This window comes from Andrographis paniculata, unplaced genomic scaffold, assembly GCF_009805555.1.
Source record: "Andrographis paniculata isolate CXL003 unplaced genomic scaffold, ASM980555v1 Contig87END, whole genome shotgun sequence".
NCBI classification, from domain to species: domain Eukaryota; kingdom Viridiplantae; phylum Streptophyta; class Magnoliopsida; order Lamiales; family Acanthaceae; genus Andrographis; species Andrographis paniculata.
Window position 1 is genome coordinate 2,335,277 of NW_026137625.1, and position 21,650 is coordinate 2,356,926.

Genomic DNA, 21,650 nt, shown 5'->3' on the forward strand with positions numbered 1-21,650 from the left:
TGATCTTATGCGCAATTTCCGAATTTCTCATAAATTAATTTCCAATTGAGCAGACTTGTATATATATATATATATAGCAAAATTACTTAATATTAATGGTCAAAGAGATGATGGGCAGTCTAGAAAGAAAAAGCAATAGAGTGTAATAATATTCAAAATAGTCTCGTGTGTTATTCCTATTTGAACTCTTAATTTCAAATTAATTATATATTCATCACCCTTGAAAGATCTTTGGTAAAACTATAGACATACATATAGTTGGAAAATCATGACTTCAACACAGACGACATGGGTTCATTTTATTTTATTTATTTAGGAATATTTGTAAATTAAGCAACAGTTGTTCTGCATGACATTAATTCAGCTGACACAACTTGGATTTAGAATATTATTACAATTTATTTTAGCAGACAACATTATATAGTTTATCTGTTTGGTGTCATTAAAAAATTCAATAGATATCACATTCAAATTAATTAGAGCATATCTTCTCTTCTTCTAGATTACAGATGAATTTGGATAAACTTAAGAAGTATTAGGCCCTCTTTAATCTTCTAGATTATTTTTATTTTTAGTTTTATTTTATTATGAATCATCGCAATTTAACCAAAATCCTTGAATAATAATAATAATAATAATAATAATAATAATAATAACTAAAAGACTTAGTAAATATACCAATATTATTTTACTTAAATTCACTTTTTTTTTTTCTTTTTGTTTTTTGTGTGTTTATATGTTGGGTTGAAAATTAATTCAACGCTGTTAATTAACCTAATAACAATTCAATAATATAACAAGATATATGTATGTATATATATATATATATATCGTCTAGTGTGACTTTTCCGTCGGGCCTAATTTGCAGGGTATTAAGTTCAGTCGGGAGTTTACCAATGCGCGCTTTCGGATAGCAGCTGCGAGTTCGCACATCATCAAAAAAAAAAATGTATATATATATATACATAAATGATGTGGAAAATTTGTTATATGATTCATTTATATATATATATATATATTTATATCTAATCACGACTAAGATTTCTAATTAATTACTCCCTCCGTCCCACATACCGTGTTTGCTACACCGTAGACGCGGTATTTTAAGTGGGATGTAATTAGTAGATAATTAAGAATGTATTAGTGAAAATAATTATCATATAATATAAATAATTATAAATTAAAATTAAGATATCTAATTAGTTTAATTAAAATTAAAAAAAATAAATTTAAAAATTTAAAATGATATTAAAGTGTGTAATTATTTTCCAAAAAAAAAAAGTGATATGGTATGTAGAACTGACAGAAACAACAACGTGGAAATGGTACGTGGGACGGAGGGAGAATTAGTTACTGAGAATTTTTACCATTGTTGTTGTTTTATATTTTTGTATATTCACATTAATATATAATACATAGATATGATGAGAAGAGTTGTTGGTTGATGTATAGTTCAATAATTAAAAACTGAATCCAACTCGTCCATTAATTTAAATTAATACACATTCACACCAACTCCAACATTGTATGTATATATATATATATATATATATAGCTTGAAAATATTTTAAATACTTTACCATACAATTAATTCTGACAGTTAGTACATACAATTTCAACTATTTAAATATATATTTTAATTTATACAATTATAATTTACTCTAAATCAGTGACAAAAGTAAATGTATTTTTGAGACCGTATTCGAAATATAATCTGTGAATCGTTTTGAGATAATTTATTTTTATTTTTATTTTTTAATTTATTTAGAGAGAATTCAAATTCACAAAATATTTTATGTGACATATTTCGAGACAATTTAACATATTTCGCAACAAATTCAATTCTCAAAACATAGTGTGTGACTCGGTTCATGAAATTAAATTCATTCTCTTGGAGTATTTTTCATAACTTATTTCAAGACAACTCATGCTCTCAGAGTATTACATGACTTATTTCGAGACAATTCAAACTCTCGGAATATTTTTCGTAACTTATTTTGAGATAATTTATACCATCAGAATTTATTTCGTGACTCATTTTGAGATAACGTTTAATTTTTGATTATTTTTATCACACATTAATTTCGAGGCAATTTATACTTTTGGAATATTTTTCGCGACTTATTTTGAGATAATTCAACTCTCAGAATATTTTTCGTCACTTATTTTGGAATAAATTTTAAGAATCCATATTCTCATAATACTTTTAACAACTTATTTCGAGACAATTTAAATTCTCGGAATATATTTGTGATTTATTTCGAGATAATTTCTACCCTCAGTAGTATTGTGAGACAAATATGTAATAATATATTGTCACAAAATAATTTTTGAGATTATGATCGAGATAAGTTATCCCAGTAATGTCTTGAATTATTGTTGAAACACTAATTTGTCTCGAATAAAGGTTCTGTGACACAAGATTGTCTCGGATCTTTCGAAATAAATTTCTTTTATTGTGGTAGTGGTAGCTACCTTGATGGATCAATAAAGAATAAATTATTAACCGGACAAAATAGAGTTTTAACGAATGAGAATTAATAAAGAACTATTTTTGATGACTTTTTTTGTTAAATAATAAATTAGAAACGATGTTTTGTAAGATGATATGTTAGTGTAACTTTTTAAGAATCGTAAAAATTAAATACTTGAATAATAAATTAAATATAATTTTTGTAAGATTGAAATAATATAATTTAAATAAAAATTATAAAAAATTAAATAGTACAAATAACACCCTTTCAAACTCAAGATGGGACAGTAAGACCAAACTTGAGTTTGTCCAAGAGCAATCAGAAGCATTTAAGAGAAAGAGACTTGGTGAAGATTTCTCATGTCTGATCAGCGTGTGGGAACGAGATGGACATCCCCGCCAACGATATGCTATTGAATGAAGTGACAATCAAGTTCAATAGGTTTGGTGCGCTCGTGGATGGTATCATTGTGAGCCATTTTTATAGCACTCTCATTATCATAGTGAAGAGCCGTAGGAGATAACGGAGGAACACCAAGATCAATGAATAATTGACGAAGTCATAAAAGTTATGATGTAGAATCAGCAAGAACACGATACTCTAACTCGGCACTCGATTGAAAAACTAAAATCTGTTTTTTGCTACGCCAAGAGATAAGAGAATCACATAGGAAGAAACAAAAACAAAGTGGTCGAACGACGATCGCTATGATCACCAGCTCAATCAGAATCAGAGTAACCGCTGAAAGTCAAATATGAGTGAGATGAAAAATGTAAACCATGCAGGAGAGTACCTTTCATATAACAAAGAATATATAAAACGGCAGAGTGGTGAGAGGTCATCGGAGAAGCCATGAATTGACTCACAATATGAACTACATGAACGATATCTAGTCGAGTATTAGTCAAATAAATCAAACTCCCAATAAGCTGACAATATAAGGTACGATCATCAGAAGAGAGCCATTGGGTGTGTTTGTTTGTGGGTTTGGGAGTTTGAGTTTGGAATTTTTAATAGTAAAATTTTGAATTGAAATAGTTGTTTGATATAATATAAACAAGTATTGATATAATATGTTGAATGTAAAATAAATTTATAGTATAATATAATAAAATAAAATAAAATAATTGTTTGATTTAATATTTTTAAAGAGAAAAAAGAATTTAAATAGTAAAAACATATGGTAAAACTGGCAAAAAAACACAACCATTATAATTAAGTATCAATTTTCTAGTAAATAATCACGTGCTAATACTATTTATCTTTTATATAAATTATAAATTTATAAAAATCAGATTACACGATTTTATTAATCAATTTGAATGGGCCAAAAGGTATTTTTTATAAAAAAATTATAGTATTAAATAATTATTTAAATTAAAATCTCAAATTATTCACGGTCGTATTTTTTGAGAACCTTACGAAGGTGATGTATGTATATATATATATATATATATTTATCTGTATGTATCATGTATGTGTGTATACGGATAATCTTACGAAGGTGATTACGTCAGCAAACAAAACACGCGCGTGTGCGCGCGTGAAGGAAAACGGAAGAAGTAGTCAAGCGTTGACTGGCGTTTTGCCACCGTTGTTGACCTTGATTTGTCAACTCAGAAATACATGGGCTTATTCTGGAACTATTTTTTATTTACGTTTTAGTATTGTTATATAACACGTTTTATTTTATTTTATTTTATTTTATCTTAAATTATTTTATTTATTAATTAGCATGGTTTTGTTAGCTAGTTTGCTATCAACCTGCCGAGAAAATTTAGCTCAAGCGTACGTACGTGAAAAGATATGTTTTAAAAAAATTAATGGGTTAATACACCCTACGTAAAGAAAGTATATTGGAATTTTGAATTGGTTTAAAAATAAAAAAGAATAGAATAAAAATAAATATTTGATGTTTTATTTTGAAAATATATATATTATTTAATATTTTAAATAAAAAATTTGAATATTTTTTTAATGATTGGTAAACAATAGGGATCATCAGTGCCAAAATAGGAGAGTGTCCACAGTCCCGATTCACAAGGCCTGGCATGGATTATTGTTTTTTTAGTCAATTTGGATAATAATTTATAAAATTGTATTAACCTAATTGTTTTTATAATTTTCCAAGGTTTAAATAATATGAAACTTATTATAATCTCGTTTGGTGTGTTAAGAATTTGGTCAATATGTATTAGTAATCATATTTGAATTAAAATATTCAAATTATTGTTAATTAAAATAAATTAGCATCTCGTTCAATTATGTTTAGCATTTGCATGTGCATGAGGGAGCATTTCACACTATATTATACAATTTGATACAAAACTCAATATTTTCTAAGTCGTGTGACAATATTTTAATATTCAATGGGCAATATATTATTTGACATTTTTCAGAATCACCACCATTATTTATTCAAAAAATTTCGAAAAAATTGTTTCGGAATTTAAAAGAGCTCTGAGGCAAATTAATTTTAGGTTCGGATTTTATCTTGTATTTCAAATGGTCTTAGAAATTCCTAGGCCATTCAACTCGCGAATATAATAATATATTGGGTAAATTCCAATAGACACCTCTGTGTTATAAAAAATTTGCACGAAATATCCTTTTATTCAGTTTTTTGCATAATTAACATTTATGAAATATAACAATATGTACATTTTTTCCATTCCGTCTGGATTTGACAAAACATTGAATACATGCGCTGCTTTTGCGTGTATAATGTGATAGAACTCCCAATTTCAAGATAGGACTTTTATGCCCTCACTTGGAATATGGTTTAGGATAAAAATTTACAAATTACCTTCTCATTCGAACACAATCGCAGGTAAGACTTCCTGGGGTTTGAGAATCGATTCGAGCTATTTCTCTTCCGGGTAAAATTTTTTTCTTCTAGGTAAGAATTGTTCACGTTCTTTCCCGTCAATCATTTCTTACGCCTATTTGTTAAAATAAAGTGTATTTTATGTAAATGTATGTATATATTTATTTTCTTCATCTTTTATTACTACATATTTTTAAAAGAATATAGTTTATTAATCTATAATTTAATAAAAAGTATATTAAATTGATTTATTGAATAATATATTTTATATGTATAAAAAATATAAATATTATTTATAAAAAGTATTAAATTAATATATAATTTAATATAAAAATAATTTGTATAGCACACGTTAGACACTCTTTATAAATAATACCATCACTACTTACCCACCTTATTTTACTTTAAGTTTTCTCTCTCCTAATTAAATTACTTACATATTTTTCAAAATATACTTATTTTATATCAAAATTAACTAATATAATATTATATTTACTAATTCAACCCAAATAAACATAAAATTCGTATACAAAATAAAAAAATTTTGTTTAGACAACAAATTAAGAGTTCCGCATTATTTTAATTAATTAAAAAATATTATATCAAATACTTTTTTTTCTCTCACAAATATCGTATACAATACTAATTTTTTATTATTCTTAAAAATTTCTGAAATTCCAAAAAATATGTTGTATAAATGGATTCCTTCTAGAAGTGTCAAAATTAAACCCGACCGGAAAAATCGAATCTGTTCCACCTGAAAAATTTCAGGTTCGGATTTGAGTATTTCGGGTCTGCAAAAAATCGGGTCAACCCAAACCCAAAATATAAAAAAAAATCATGTTGTGTACGGATCGTATTTCGGGTCGACCTGATAATTCGAAATATAAAAATTAGGTCAGATTTCGTATTTTGTGTTTCAAGTTAATCTGAAATTATTATTATTATTATTTTAATTAATAATATTTATATTATTTAAATATAAAATAATATAAAAAATAAAAATAAAATATTTTTAAGTTGACTTAAGGTTTTAAAAATTTTCGGATCTATTTCGTGTCGGGTTTGTTCGGATTTCGGATGAGCTGAAAGTAATTCAGGTCAACCTGAATTCGACCTCAAAGAATTTGTGTTGTATTCGAGTCAAGGGTTTCATGTCAAATTTCGAGTTCAGGTCGGATTCAAATTAACAGCTTTTTAATTATCCCCATGACTCAACCCGACACGAACACGACCCGATCCGAAAATACGAATTGCCTTCCTATTAGTATGATCCCCTGCCCCCTGCCCACACTACACAGTGAGATTCAATCATCATCTGAACTCCAAAGTTTAAAATATAATCACAAGCACCACATCCCCTGCCAAGTGCCAATACGCGCACACACACATACATACATATATATATATATATATATCTGAAAAAAATGAAGATGGTGATGATGATATAGATGGAAGCTATTACTGTACATGAAATATATATATATATATATGCTCAAATTTACATATAACCAACCAACCACCAGCCCAAAATGCTGGAATTTAAACACCCCTTCCTCTCCCTCTCTCTGTACCTCACACAAACTGTTCCCATGGCCAGCGAGCGACCCCTCTCTCACCCCTCTGCAAATTCCCATTAAAACGATAATGCACTGAACACAAAAATCGAAAGAATCGGCACGAGAAGATCCACGGCGAATCCTCGGCAACCTGGACACACACATTCACATTCCTCAGCTTGATCCGCAGCCGAATCGAACAAACAGTATGTAAGTAAATAAGACGTACCAGGATTGTGCAAAGTCTCTGATGTTGGCAGCGCCGGCAAAGACATCTCTGCATTGATCCAGCTCTCATTAGGGCATATGCTGGCTTAAGGCCTTTCCGTTGTGTTCTTTTGTGAATTTTTAAAGATTTTCCACTTTTCAAATAATTATTTTGTGATATTAATACATACATACAACTATTCACATTCAAAATTTTACTATTCAAAAATCCAAACCCTCAAACAAACACACCCTAAGGTTGTGTTCTTTTGTGGTTTTACCACATATTTTTACTATTATTTTTACTATTCAGATTCTTTTTTCTCTCAAAAAATATCACATCAAACAATTATTTTTCTTTTTTATATCATACTACATATTTATTTTACATTCAAAACATCACGTCAACCTCTATTTATATCACATCAAACCACTATTCAAATTCAACTTTTTACTATTCAAAAATTCAAACCCACAAACAAACACACGATAAAGTTTTCGGATCAGTTTACCAGGAGCGCAGAGTGATGGAGTGAGGGAGGACGAGGATGGCCACGGAGCTGCGATGTTGTCGCTCAAATCACAGATGAAACTGAACCCTGATATGTTATCGTAAACCATATCCGCAGGCTGGCTTCGTAGCAAGCACCCTGCATTAGCGTGTATTTTTTCGAAGATATAAATCACCTAAATCCCGCCCTCATTGATATACTGACGAGGAATAAGAAATATCTAATTGAGGAATCAGGATCCAAATTACCGTTTAAAAGAAGGGGAAGGAAATTAGTACCTTGGTGTCCGTCCGCTGCTCCAGTCGGAAAACAGAGGAACAGAGAAAGTGCAAATGAGATTAGTAACACGGCTGAGTTCAAACCAAAAACGACGCGCAAAAATGGAAAATTCCTAACCTTGGAGGCTAAAATCTTTCAAGTCAACGTCGCAAAGTTCATAAATGTTCGTCATTACGCCTCCCTTTTGCAGCATGTACCCGAGGGCAGCTGCGCACATGATTGCCTGCCGATTCGTTATCAACATCTGCCTTTGGACACCGGAAATGTAAGTATTTAACGAGCTACAACACGAAGGATTCGGAGCAGCGACATTTCGGCACGCTTGGATTACTTCTGACGGCTGTTCTAACTGCAAAGGACAAGCTGCGTCGACAACGACATTAGAATTACCCTTACACGATATAAAAGATTTGGCTGCGTAATAATGGACGACACGTACCTCTGTTGACTTTGCAGGACGACAATATTCGAAAAGCCTTGTTCGCCGTGTCGTACGATAGCTTTCTAGAGATGTACGAGTGGACAACTCCTTTGCAGTCGCCGACAACATCGACGTGATTGGAAAGTCCGACAGAATTCTTGTTGTCATTCATGAAAGACTGCATTCCGGAGATTTTAAGCGTGGCCTCCATAATCGCAGGCTGACAGATCGGGCGACAGCATTCCCGAAGCGGATCGACCGCATTGCACGCCTCCAATAGTTTAGTGGTGTTCACCATTTTCTCGAACGACTCTACATCCTTCACAGGACAAGATCCGCTGGTAAGATTGGCGGATTTTGTCGAACAGATGGCTGGAACCGAGGCATTTGCACCTTTGCTCACTAAAATACTGACGATATCTTGAAAGCAATCGTCGGCGACTGCATTTTGCAGCGCTAATTTTCCGGTACTCTGACTGTAGAACCCTTGAAATATGTGGAGCAAGCTGCTGAACTGAGGGCAGCATATGACATTTCCGACGTATTTTGCTAATAACAGCTCACAATCGGATGCCGTTTTTTCCATAGCACCCGAGATAACGGAAAAATTAATCGGGCATCTCCCTGTCAGGACAGGATCGTAGGTTTTCGGATAAGAGGGGTAGATAGGAGGAAAAGATCCGACCGGAAAGGAAGAGTTTTGAATAACCGCAGGCGATATTTCGATGGGCCCAAAGATTCCACTTTTTGGAGGGCTAGGTCGTAGAGATACTGAAGAAATATTAATCGATTCTGTCGGGGCCTGACGAGCCAGGGCACTCTCTAAGGCAGACAGACATATAGCAAAATGTAGCGATAGATGGAGCCAAGACTCTGCGAATTTAATCGATGCATTCAGAAAAGGGATAGAACACAATTCCACTCGAAACACTTTCAACAACATGTTCGATAAAAAGGTTGAAAAGTAAAACAATATAACTTACCCCCAGGTCGAGTAAATGATTTTACACAATCCATAACGCCTCCTGATCCTCAGAAAGTACCAAGATTTGACATGATAGCCCTTGAAAGATTTTAACAGGTTCTTCGGAAGGTAGTCGAATCAATAGATTCCACCCTATAAAATAAAGGTTTAGCCGCGGAAACACATGGAAGTTATAACCGGAAGGACTGAACAACATCTAACAATTAGTGCACTATATTAGTCATGCCAAAATATAGATGGACGAGCGTACACAGATCAGAGATGACGATTATCTATATACCAACAACAGCTAACCTTCAAGAAAAGGAAGAATCAATTTCATTTGAAAACGATAAAAACGGAATTAATGATACACTACTGCAATCCTCCTTCAATGATTTGGGATTTTGCAAACAATTCTATGCACGCCTTTTTCGACTATGACAGCATCAAAATCCTTGCAATGACATACAGAAAAGATTTGCTGATATCCAGTTTCTATGAACACCTCTCATCCTTAATGACATCAAAGTTTGTTGTGTACAAACCATGAAAGGACTTAAAGATAGGAATTTCAGATCTAAACTTTCCAAGATTTACTAAAGTTTGTAAACTGCTTAAAATGAATCTGTCTGTAATCCCTTTCCCAAAATTACAATTCCCAAACCCTTACTTAAAATCTGCATACGCATCATCAAATCCCTTTCCAAAGGGGCAAAATCTCTAAAGAATCGCCTATTAAAGAACTAACTATAAAAAGGGGCATCTTCTTTCAGGGCAATTTTTCATTTCATATATGAACATGGAAACCCTAGAGCCTAAATCCTGCAAAACATCCACACAAATTCCATCCAAACTTGAAATAACCAAATTAACAGGAAATGCGAAAAAAACAATAATAGTAAAATGCAGCTCATAACCTTCTTAGATCCAATTTTCCATAATCCAATTTCTAAAATCCCCCAAAATCGAAAATCAATATTCACAAATCGTGTACAATTCATCAAACGATAAAGTGAATTGGAGTCGGAAACAAATACCTGGAACGAAATCTGAGGATACCCATGGAATTCCGGGTGCGGAATCAGTGGTGGAGGCCGTGCGAGCGACTGAAATGGGACGCGATTTGGGAAAGGGCGGAAAAGGGGAAAACCCTAGCAAAGTTGGGGAAAGTTGTTCTTACCCTGAATGATGACGATGGGGATAAAGGCGTCGAGAAGAACTGAGAGAAATACACTTCTACTACTACGGCTTGCTGCTGATGCTGCGATTTTTTTTCCTTTCTTTCTTGGCTTTGATGAGTGTATCGTTTTCTTTTCTTTTTTCTTTTCCGGTTTGGTGTTTTTCGTTTGGGGTCGTGTTTTGTTTTTTTCTTGTATTTACCGAAACGGAAAGTGTTTGTCCTGGCAAAGTGATGAGGGGGGCCCACCTAACCACCACCACCCCCCACCCCACCCCTGCCCTTCCCTTTCGGCCATGAATTGGCTTCGCTTCGGCTCGGCCTTTTCGCACACGTTTTGTTTTCTTGTTTCGATTTTTTATGTTTTTTCCGGTCATCGGCCGTTGTCATTTAATTATTTTGCGATGATATGCTGAGGGATTGTCCGATGGACGGAGTGGACGATGACCAGATTCTCACGTTGTCTTTGTGGATCCGGTCCAGACATGATTTTAGTATACAATAATAGAAATACATAATTTATTTTAAGATAATAGGAATAGAGCATATTTTCATTGATAAAATATATATGGTTTGTTGTTTGAAAGTACATGGTATTAGTGCATATCGCACATGAACAAAGAACACATGTGTGTTGTCTGACAGCACACAATATTATTATAGATAGCACATTGTATATGTTAATATAATACAAATACAAACACATAAACTAACCTTACATGTTATAGTCTCATACAGCACAAAAAACAGTTGATAGCACGTGACATACTCTTATACACCATACTTTTTATTATAAAAAATTAGCACATACATTTATTATACACAATATGTGTTGTATATAATAATAGTGTGTACTGTTTGTACATACAACGTGTGTTAGAGTTGAAAAATCAGCATCATGCAACATCCCCTATATAATTAAATTCGAATCAAAAACTCGAATTTGGTTTTTATAATTTGAAAATCTTGATAAATTTTCTGAATTAGGATATTAGATACAATACCAGAAAAAGCAAAATACAAGAAATTTAAAGTGATCTTTAAATATTTCTCCTAAAATTTCTGGCAATGGAAGATGCTGCCAATCTGCACAAAAGTGGTTTTTATACACATTTTCGGACAGTTGCAATCGGTTACGAGAAAATTGCGATGTCAAACTATGTAGGAAATTGGCAGCCATTGGATTCAGTCCATATGATCGGACAAAAAAAAATAAAAGTTTTACCCTTTCTAATAAACCGAATTTCATACATTAATAACATATATATATATATACAATACATCCGATAATATGAATAGACACTAGAATTATGGGTATCTTTTTTTAGCAATTTTTTCTCAAATTTTACTATTTAAACTCTGCGTTTTCTTGAAAAAATAAATAAATTTTTTCATTCACAAAACACACCATCAAATATTATTTTCATATTAAATTCAAACCAGATTTTTTTTAAACTCATCAAAGAAAAACACCCTATGTTATTTGCAAACATGTGTTGCCTATCAGCTTTATATATTGTGATTAAGATAAATTGGCACCAGATCAAAACGTTGTTAATTTGTTCAAATATAGTACTATGTTGATGTCGAACAGTGCTGATTAAGGGAACGGTTAGGGTGCTGATGTGAATCAACACCCGTAGTATATAGAAACAACATAAAGTCTTATTATACACGGCACATGTTGTGTATAATAATGACATATGACGTTACTTCATAATTATAGCGTGTCGTATAACAATATATGGTGTACTGAAATCAATTAGTATTTGTATTGTATAAGACTATAGCATGTGTTGTCAGTTCATGTGTTGTATTTGCGTTGTTGATTTATAATTACAAATGTGTTGTATAATAGTATGCGGTGTGATGAAATCAAGTATTGATTGTGTTATATAAGACTATAGCATGTGTTGTATTTGTATTATAGTAATGCAGACTGTATGATGCCAGTAGTAACACCGTCTGTTGTCTGACAACACACCGTATGTTGCGGTTTGTTGTCAGCACAATGCTGAATTCTACAATTCAGTATCGTGTACGCCGTCGTTGATTAAATATGCACGGTTGGATTTTTTTTAATTTAATTTATCTAATGATCAATAATAAATAAGATTAATTTTGTAAATTTGTTATGAATCTTAGAGAATATTCATTTGTATTTGGAAAATAATAATAATAATAATAATAATAATAATAATAATAATAATAATAGCAAATGTGTTGCTACAAAAGAGAATAAGTAAACAATAATATTATGCTTTTTGCTTTTTGTGAATATATTTCTATCCTTTAATTATTCAATCTTAGAACTCTTGCAATAAATGAATATAATTAGTTCTAGGTGCGGGAGAGTACATATTTTTGCCCAAATACTATTTTTTCGTCCCAAGTTCGGATCGGGTTTTGGATCGTGTCTAATTTTGTCCGCTCTAACACACACGAAATGAACAAAAGAATAGATAAGAGTACTTGCAATGAAAATATTTGAGTATCTTCGTTACTTTTTACCAATTATATTTCTCTGTCACATCAAAAAATATATTCTTCTCAATTTTATACCCATAACAAAGAAATTCATCTCAATTATTTTTTTTTAATTCTTAACTTCATTATATATGTATTATTTTTTAAAAATCATAGTATTTTATTAATTTTAAAATTAATAAATAATAAATTAAATATATTTTCTAAATGTTATCAATACAATTCAATATTTATGATTAACTTTATTAAAATAAAAAAATAAAAAAATAAAGGATTGTGTTGTGTACTATTACTTAGTATTTGTTAATTCTACTCTTAGAATATCGGTTTCATAATATAAATAAATAATGTTTTGCTTTAATATGTATACTCTCTTCGTCCCGTAAGAAGGTTGTCATTGATTTTGTACGTATTGATCTTTAAATATTAATTATTATATCAATACTTAGTACAAATCAAGAAAACAAAAATATGTTTATTAGTCTCTTATAATACATATACAATGATATTTGTCAAGTAAATTATTCAAATATAAAAATATTTTTAATATTAAATACAATGACGCAAAAACCAAATGACAACCTTCTTGCAGGACGGAGTGAGTATATATTATGCATTGAAATTTTTGTTAGTAGAAATTTTAATTTTAAATTAAACAGACTTAGACGGGTTAAACAGGTCATATTCATGTTGACTTGATTAATAAAATGTCATATTAAGGTTGCAAATATCAACTCATTTAATTAAATGGATCAGATTCAGGTCAAAAATTTTGTAACCCGTTGAAAGCTGACCTGAACCTAACCCCACCTAATCAGCCCTACCTAAAAGCAATTGCAATGGTGAACTCAAAAAAGTAATGTTTGAACTGTCAAATAGTTTTTATTTGAAAGTTAATTTTATAGAAAAATAAAATTTTTAAATATAAATAAAAAAATATATATTTTTTGTAAAGATAAAAATATATTTTTTTAATATATAGTTTTTATTTTAATTGCACTTATTTCAGTCGAGTTTCAAATAACAGAGAATAATAGACCCAAAATCACGCTAAATCGACGAGACGGTGTCGAGATTGACTCACATGTGTGTCGACCGGTTGTCGCCGCTGCTTACTCCCCTTCCCCACCGACACACCGGTATTAAGCTCCTGCAAATCTACAATCGAAATGCCAAGCACCGATGTTGTATATATATTGCCTCACGTGCCACCTACCAGCGTGTATCTTCAATTTCGTGAATGCTCCGAATGGACTTGACGGATTGTAGAGAAAGCTGACCCAAACCTGAACCCGACCCCACCTGATCTGTTTGCCGGCCCTACCTAAAAGCAATTGCAATGGTGAACTCAAAAAAGTAATGTTTGAACTGTCAAATAGTTTTTATTTGAAAGTTAATTTTATAGAAAAATAAAACTTTTAAATATAAATAGAAGTATAATATTTTTTTCGTAAAAGATAAAAATATATATTTTTAATATATAGTTTTAATCTGAATTGCACTGATTTCAGTCGAGTTTCAAATAACAGAGAATAATAGACCTAAAATCACGCTAAATCGACGAGACGGTGTCGAGATTGTCTCACATGTGTATCGACCGGTTGTCGCCGTTGCTTTCTCCCCTTCCCCACTGACACGCGGGGATTAAGCCCCTGCAAATCTACAATCGAAATGCCAAGCACCGATGTTCTGTATATATTGCTACGTGCCACCTAGCAGCGTGTATCTTCAATTTCGTGAATTGTTGCTGCCGAATGGACTTGACGGATTGCAGAGAAAGCTGACCCGAACCTGAACCCGACCCCACCTGATCTGTTTGCCGGCCCTACCTAAAAGCAATTGCAATGGTGAACTCAAAAAAGTAATGTTTGAACTGTCAAATAATTTTTATTTGAAAGTTAATTTTATAGAAAAACAAAACTTTTAAATATAAATAGAAATATACATATTTTTCGTAAAGATAAAAATATATTTTTTTAATATATAGTTTTTATCTGAATTGCACTGATTTCAGTCGAGTTTCAAATAACAGAGAATAATAGATCCGAAATCACGCTAAATCGACGAGACGGTGTCGAGATTGTCTCACCTGTGTGTCGTCCGGTTGTCGCCGCTGTTTACTCCCCTTCCCCACCGGTATTAAGCCCCTGTAAATCTACAATCGAAATGCCAAGCATCGATGTTGTGTATATATTGCCTTATGTGCCACCTACCAGCGTGTATTTTTAATTTTGTGAATTGCCGAATAAACTTGACGAATTGCAGAGAATCTCGACAATTTTTGCGAGAAAAATAAAGAGTACGGTTTAACCTACCCTGTAGATTAATAGAGGTAGATTTTAATTTTTAGATTTGTACAATAATTATAAAGTAAAAATTAAATCGAGTACACCTACCGAAAACACATTTGTTAGAAACATGTCTAATTCTTATGAATAGATTAGAATGAAAAGTGTCCAACAGTTATGGGCCGATTAAGAAAATGATAAATTACACAAAAGTCCTTCAAGCCAGTTGGCTAAGGAGCCGACCCACCGCATTCCAGGAAGAGCCGCCTTCTTCCACCGCTCTCACGGCGGCGCCGCCGACCTCCTCCACCTTCTTCCTCACCTTCTCCCCAGCATCTCCCTCCATCAAATCCTTCACCGCCCTCGCCAGCGCCTCCCTCGTCACGAACCCATCGCGCTCCTCAATCCTCACCGCCACGCCCGCCATCTCCGCCGCCGCCGCGTTCAGCGGCTGCTCCCACATCATCGGCCACGCCGCCACCGGCACCTTCGCGCACACACTCTCCATTAAAGAGCTCCACCCGCAGTGGCTCAGAAATCCCTGTACCGTCCCGTGGTCCAGGACCTCCCGCTGATCTACCCACTCCTTCACCACAATTCCTCTCCCTCTCACCCGCTCCTCAAACCCTAATTCTAAATCCGACCCGTTCTTCCTCACTACCCACAAGAAATTCTCACCGGATTCCTCCAGGCCCGCCTGGACCTCCCGGAACTGCGCGGCGGAGATCTCCACCTGAGTCCCGAACGCCGCGTACAGAACCGGCTTCCCTTCCGCCGCCATCTGGTCCAGCCAGGATATCCACCAAGGTGTTCGACGATTTGCCTGACTCGGTTCACGCGCCGTCGGAGCTCCGGCGGGGCCGAGGCACCACAGCGGTGGACCGATTTTGGAGTTCCACAAATCGACGATCTCCGATTCCATCTCGTAGAAGGTGTTGGCCACGACGCCGTAGCTGTTCATCGTGGAATTGCTGTGCTCGTACGTGAGGTCGTGATATTTGGTTCCCTTGGTTCCTTCCGGATCGATGAAGACCGCCGAAATATCTCCCTTCTTCAAGTCGATCCATGGCAGATCGTGAAGCTTGATCTTCTCTCCCTCGACATTGAATCGCCCCTGAGGCACCTGTTACCACAGGTAGCTTATTCATTCTCCATCTAATCACTTCAAATGAAATGAATGTGCAGATAATATAAGTCCGTCATCCAAATTTATTATCAATTTTTTTAGGATGCTATTTTTTTTATTTAATAAAGTAAAAATTTGTATTTCTATCTATTTTTCTTCAAATTTGTACCAAATCTTCTTTTAATATGCTATTTTTTTTATCTAAAAAAAATAAATTTTTTATTTCTACTTATTTTTCTTAAAATTCATAGCCAGTCAAATGAATGACAGGTTAAGTAATTATTATGATTATAGTACAAGTGTAAAATCTATAGGTATTAGGATTATTTTGATTCATTAACATATGAATCCAAGGGTATGTTTGTCTGGCATGAATTGAGATTTGAATAATAAAAATTTTGAATTGAAACGGTGGTACGATGGGATATAAATATAATTTTTAATATAATATAAAAAATAAAAAATAAATATTTGATTTGATATTTTTCGTGTGAAAAAACTGATAAATAGTAATTTTGGGATATAATTCCACAACCGAACACACCCTAAATGTATCAAGTCAAGTTATACTGCTCATTTAACTGGATCAATATATACTATAGGAGTAATCAACATATGGATGACACATGCTGACCAATTAAATCAGCACTACTTGACTGGATTAGCACAGAATCTGCAATCAATCAAGTATATAACTAAGAAATTTTCTTAAAAAATGTAACATTACCAATCTAGATACGCACAACGGGAGGGATCCCATGGGATAATTAGCTAGCCGGGGGACGCTGAATTTGTTAGCCGAGTCGAGGGTCCAGCCGAGGAAGAAATCGGTGATCATCAAAGTGAGGCGCGGATGCAGGGATTGTAGGATCTGTTCGAAGTGCGGCTGCATTAGCTTTGTGGCTTCGACGAGTTCTAGCCAAAGGGATATGTCGGGGAGCTGGTCGGTGCTCTCAATGCCGGGAGGTATGCCGGGGATGTTGGTTGGGAAGGGAATGTCGACAATGGAGATGGCGGCGGGGTGGGAGAGACAGCTGGCGATGAAGGGGCGGTTGGCGGGGGCGGTGAGGAGGGTGACGGCGGCGCCGCGGCGGCGGAATAAGTCGGCGATGTGGAGGAGTGGGGTGATGTGGCCTTTAGCCATGAAAGGGAAGACAAGAAGGTGAGGTGGGGAAGGAGAATCCATTCTGCTTGATTCTTGATAGCCTCACCAATAATCAAGGTGCACATAAATATATATAATATTCAGTACAATTATATATATTATATATATAATTTAATTTGATATCACAGTCGTGTTTCATGTTGCGCCGTATGTGTATTTATACGAAATTTTAGAAATATTAATATTATATTAGGATATAGTAGAAATAAAATAAAAATAACTAAAATAATAATATTTGTAATTATATTGTAAGTTGTAAGGGTATCTGTAATGTTAGGTATATAGTACTATTACTAAAAAGAGAAATTGATATTTTATTATGGACGGATCAAAATGGATATATTGTTAAATGACAGAAGAAGTATATATTTATGATGTGGTCTACTGTGGTATGATTTTAAAATAATACTCTCTCCGTCCAGCTAGAAAGTATACATATTTCTATTTTGGAAAGTCGTAACCATTTCGTTAAATAACCTATTTTTTCCACAAATATCTCTACTTTACATCACATCATTATTTTTATACCAAAAAAATAAAGGCAAAAATATCATTTCACTACTTTTACCTACACATTATAATTAAAATATTATTATTCCTTAATTTCCGCGCCAAAAGTAAATGTATACTTTTAGCTTGGACGAATGGAGTATTATGTTTCTTTTGATTGAGTGTGAGAAAAATTAGTTTGATTTTTATATTAAAATAATATTTAATTTGATATTTTGTAAGAATAAAAAATATATTTTTTTTTTCAAAAAGTCCTTTCGATAATTTGGTTAAAGACAAAAGATCCAATTATGTGTTTACAAAATGATGTGGTCTAACGTGATATGTTTTTAAATAATAATGTGGTTATTTGTAAAGTTTTAGTTTTTCTATTTTGATTTTAATAGGAAAATTTTTAAATAATTATTTGATGCAATTTTTGAAATAACATTTTAAATATAAAAATAAATTTTAATATAATATAATAAATAAATAATATTTAATTTGATTTTTTTTAAAAAAAAATTAAGAATAGCAAAACAAAAGTCAACTTTACAAATAAAAGAGAGTATTGTTTTTTAAAATAAAAATTAATATTATTCAGTATGATTTTTATATTAATTTTATATAAAATATTATTATATTCTAATAAAAATAAAACAAATAAAAAATTAAATGAAAACAATTGCTTTCTCCTCACATATCTATTTATTCATTCCTTTTTAGAAAATTTTAGAAATATTAATATTATATTGGGAAATAATAGATATAAAAGTAAAAAGGTTAAACTAATTTTATTAATATGGTATAATATAAGACAATCACATCGGTGTAATATATTGTAAATTGGAAGAATAATTGTAATTTTAGGTAGATAGTACAGTTACTAAAAATAAAATAGATATTTTGTTATGTGACAAACCAAAATGAAAAAAATAGATACATTGTTAAGGAAATGTAGAAGTATTTGACATTATAAAGATATGCATTGTTATGGTGTTGTGGGGTTTGTTTGCTTTTTATTTGAGTTTTTTTTATTATTATTAAAAATATTTTGATATACTTATTTTTATTAAGAACAATGCAAGTTGAACAATATGATTTTGGTTTTAAATCAAAATCAAAATCAATTACTTTTAATTACTGAATTGAGTTTTAGTTATTTTTATTTAAATAATATTTTGGCGATTATAGATAAACACAAAAAAATAAAGAATGAAAAGTAAAATCTTAAGAATATATATATATATATTCATGTAATACAATTATAAATTATGTTGTATTTTTACTATGTAATATTTTATTCGTTTTATATTAATATAATATAAATGTAACACAAATTAATAATATATAATATAGTTATATGATGGGATATATAGGTTGAAAATCAATTATAAATTATGTTATTTTTTTTACTATGAAATGTATTCTTCATTCTATATTAGTATAATATAAATATAACGCAAACTAATACTCCATTTGTCCTACCTTTCATGTTCATTTTTTATTTTTGTTAGTCTCACTTATTTTGTCACTTAACAATTTATTCATTTTTCTATTTCAATTTGTTTCATAACAAAATATTCATTTCTTTTTTTTAATAACTATACTTTCTACTAACATTAAAAATACTCTTACAATATATTACACAAATATCATGATTTTTTTTTATCACACAATACTCTAATAATAAGGTTATATTAATCTTTTCTATTTTGTTCATTCCTAAAATTTCGTGCAAAAAGCAAACAAATAGATAGTTAAGGGACGGATGAAGTATATATATATTTTTAATCTATAATAGAATAAAAATAATTAGATAAAATAACTTTTTCCTTTATTTTTAGATAAAATATCAATAATAATATTAATACTCCCTCCGTCTCATAACAAAGTATCTATTTTTTCATTTTAGTCCGTCCCATAACAAAGTATCTATTTCCTTTTTTAGTAATTGTACTGTCTACCTAACATTACAAATACCCTTACAACTTACAATATATTACACAAATGTCATTACCTTTATATCACACATACTAATAAGGTTATTTTAGTCATTTCTATTTTATTCATATTATATTCCAATATAATACTAATATTTCTAAAATTACGTGCAAAAAGCAAATGAATATTTAGTTTCGGGACGGAGGGAGTATTAATTTTGTCTAAACAATATTTATAAATAATATATTTTTATCTATAATAAAATATAAACAATTGAATAAAATAAAACTTCTAACAATTTTATACAAAATATTAATAATAGTATTAATTAATACTTCATGCGTCCGACTCTAAGGGTTTCATTTATCTTTTGCGTCATTGTACTTAACATTGAAAATATCCTTATATTTGTATAATTTCTTGCGCAAATGTCATTATAATAGTGTTATAAGAGACTAGTATAAATATTTTTGTCATTTTTTTATTAATTTGTACTACGTTTTCATATAATAATTAGCATATGCAACATGTAATCATCAAACCACATTATTCTATTAGTATATTAAAATCAAATAATATGTATATATAAATATTACATATATAATATAAATACATAATGGACCCTATTTAGATTGGGCCCTGGGCGGGCGCTCCTTTCGCCGGGGCCAGGGCCGGCCATGCTCATGGATTTGAGTCTCCAAAATGTAGGTATTTATACAAAATTAGATTAAAAAATTATGTGTGTTATTTATTTAAGTCGTTACACTTATTCAACCATAGGTTAGTGTTCGTTTAACACACAGAAGCTATAACAATACGATAACCACATTGTAAAGCTGTGTTTATCTTGAAAATTTTCAGATATAAGGACACACAACACATAAGTAAAAATATAATTGTGTTGTATGAATACACTATATGTGTTAAAATCAATTATAAATTATGTTGTCTTTTGACTATGATATTTGTTATCCATTCTATATTAACATAAGACAAATGCAACACATACAATATATGTCATAGTCAAAGATAGCGCAATATATTGTTGATTTCAATACTCATACAACACAACTACATACTTTAATTTACACCTACTTTTTCATTTTTGTTCTACTCCAAAGTAGTCTTTTGTGTTTTTGTAATATAATAAAAATAATACTATTGATTAGTGAAAATATATAAAATAGTTTTGATATTTTTGTTCTGTCTACTTTATGTATAAATAATTGTACGTGCAATGATATTTTTATCATTTATTATATAATTATACATTTTTCGATAACAAAAGAGATATTTTTTTAGTGGTATGGACAAAACTAATAATAAAAATATTTTCAGTTGGAATAAATAGAGTAATATGTTATGTTAAGAAGTCATTCCTTTTTTTTATTTTTTTTATGATGTGGAAATCCGCAATCGTTACTCGGAAATACGCACTGGGTAAATTTCCGGCCGAACCTAATACCCTGCAAATTAGATCTATCCATGACCTCACGGTCACATATCCAACCTCGACATCACCAAGCCGTCCTTTACGAGACAAGTAACTAAATTGTATTCCAAAATTTTTGTAATATATATATATATATATTATTATACTTTCTTACTCATCCAAAATTATTATTATTATTTTGATAAAAAAAAAAAAACAATGTATTTCCTAAATACTTTTGAGTCTGTAAAGATGATGTTATGCTCCGGGTAAATTCCACCAGAACTTAATAGTCT

At 31.4% G+C, this 21,650-nt stretch overlaps 2 protein-coding genes across 3 annotated transcripts; both read right to left on the bottom strand.

Annotated features, from left to right (window-relative positions):
• Positions 1-6,720: 6,720 nt before the first annotated feature.
• LOC127242728 (uncharacterized GPI-anchored protein At1g61900) lies at positions 6,721-10,612 on the bottom strand. Of its 2 annotated transcripts, none has more exons than XM_051262399.1 (8): positions 10,284-10,612; positions 9,263-9,396; positions 8,298-9,152; positions 7,976-8,221; positions 7,828-7,872; positions 7,580-7,717; positions 7,090-7,137; positions 6,721-7,011 (listed from the first exon to the last, which is right to left on the bottom strand). In XM_051262399.1, exons 2-8 carry the CDS (start codon positions 9,294-9,296, stop codon positions 6,938-6,940), a joined length of 1,440 nt encoding a protein of 479 aa, XP_051118356.1. In that variant the 5' UTR covers positions 9,297-9,396; positions 10,284-10,612; the 3' UTR covers positions 6,721-6,937. The 2 variants fall into 2 exon arrangements, with proteins under 2 accessions (XP_051118356.1, XP_051118357.1); XM_051262400.1 differs by having other exon boundaries at positions 7,858-7,872; positions 10,284-10,611.
• A 4,582-nt stretch (positions 10,613-15,194) lies between these two features.
• On the bottom strand, positions 15,195-17,519 carry LOC127242739 (UDP-glycosyltransferase 90A1-like). The gene is made up of 2 exons (XM_051262417.1): positions 17,052-17,519; positions 15,195-16,321 (listed from the first exon to the last, which is right to left on the bottom strand). Exons 1-2 carry the CDS (start codon positions 17,508-17,510, stop codon positions 15,416-15,418), a joined length of 1,365 nt encoding a protein of 454 aa, XP_051118374.1. The 5' UTR covers positions 17,511-17,519; the 3' UTR covers positions 15,195-15,415.
• Positions 17,520-21,650: the final 4,131 nt, after the last annotated feature.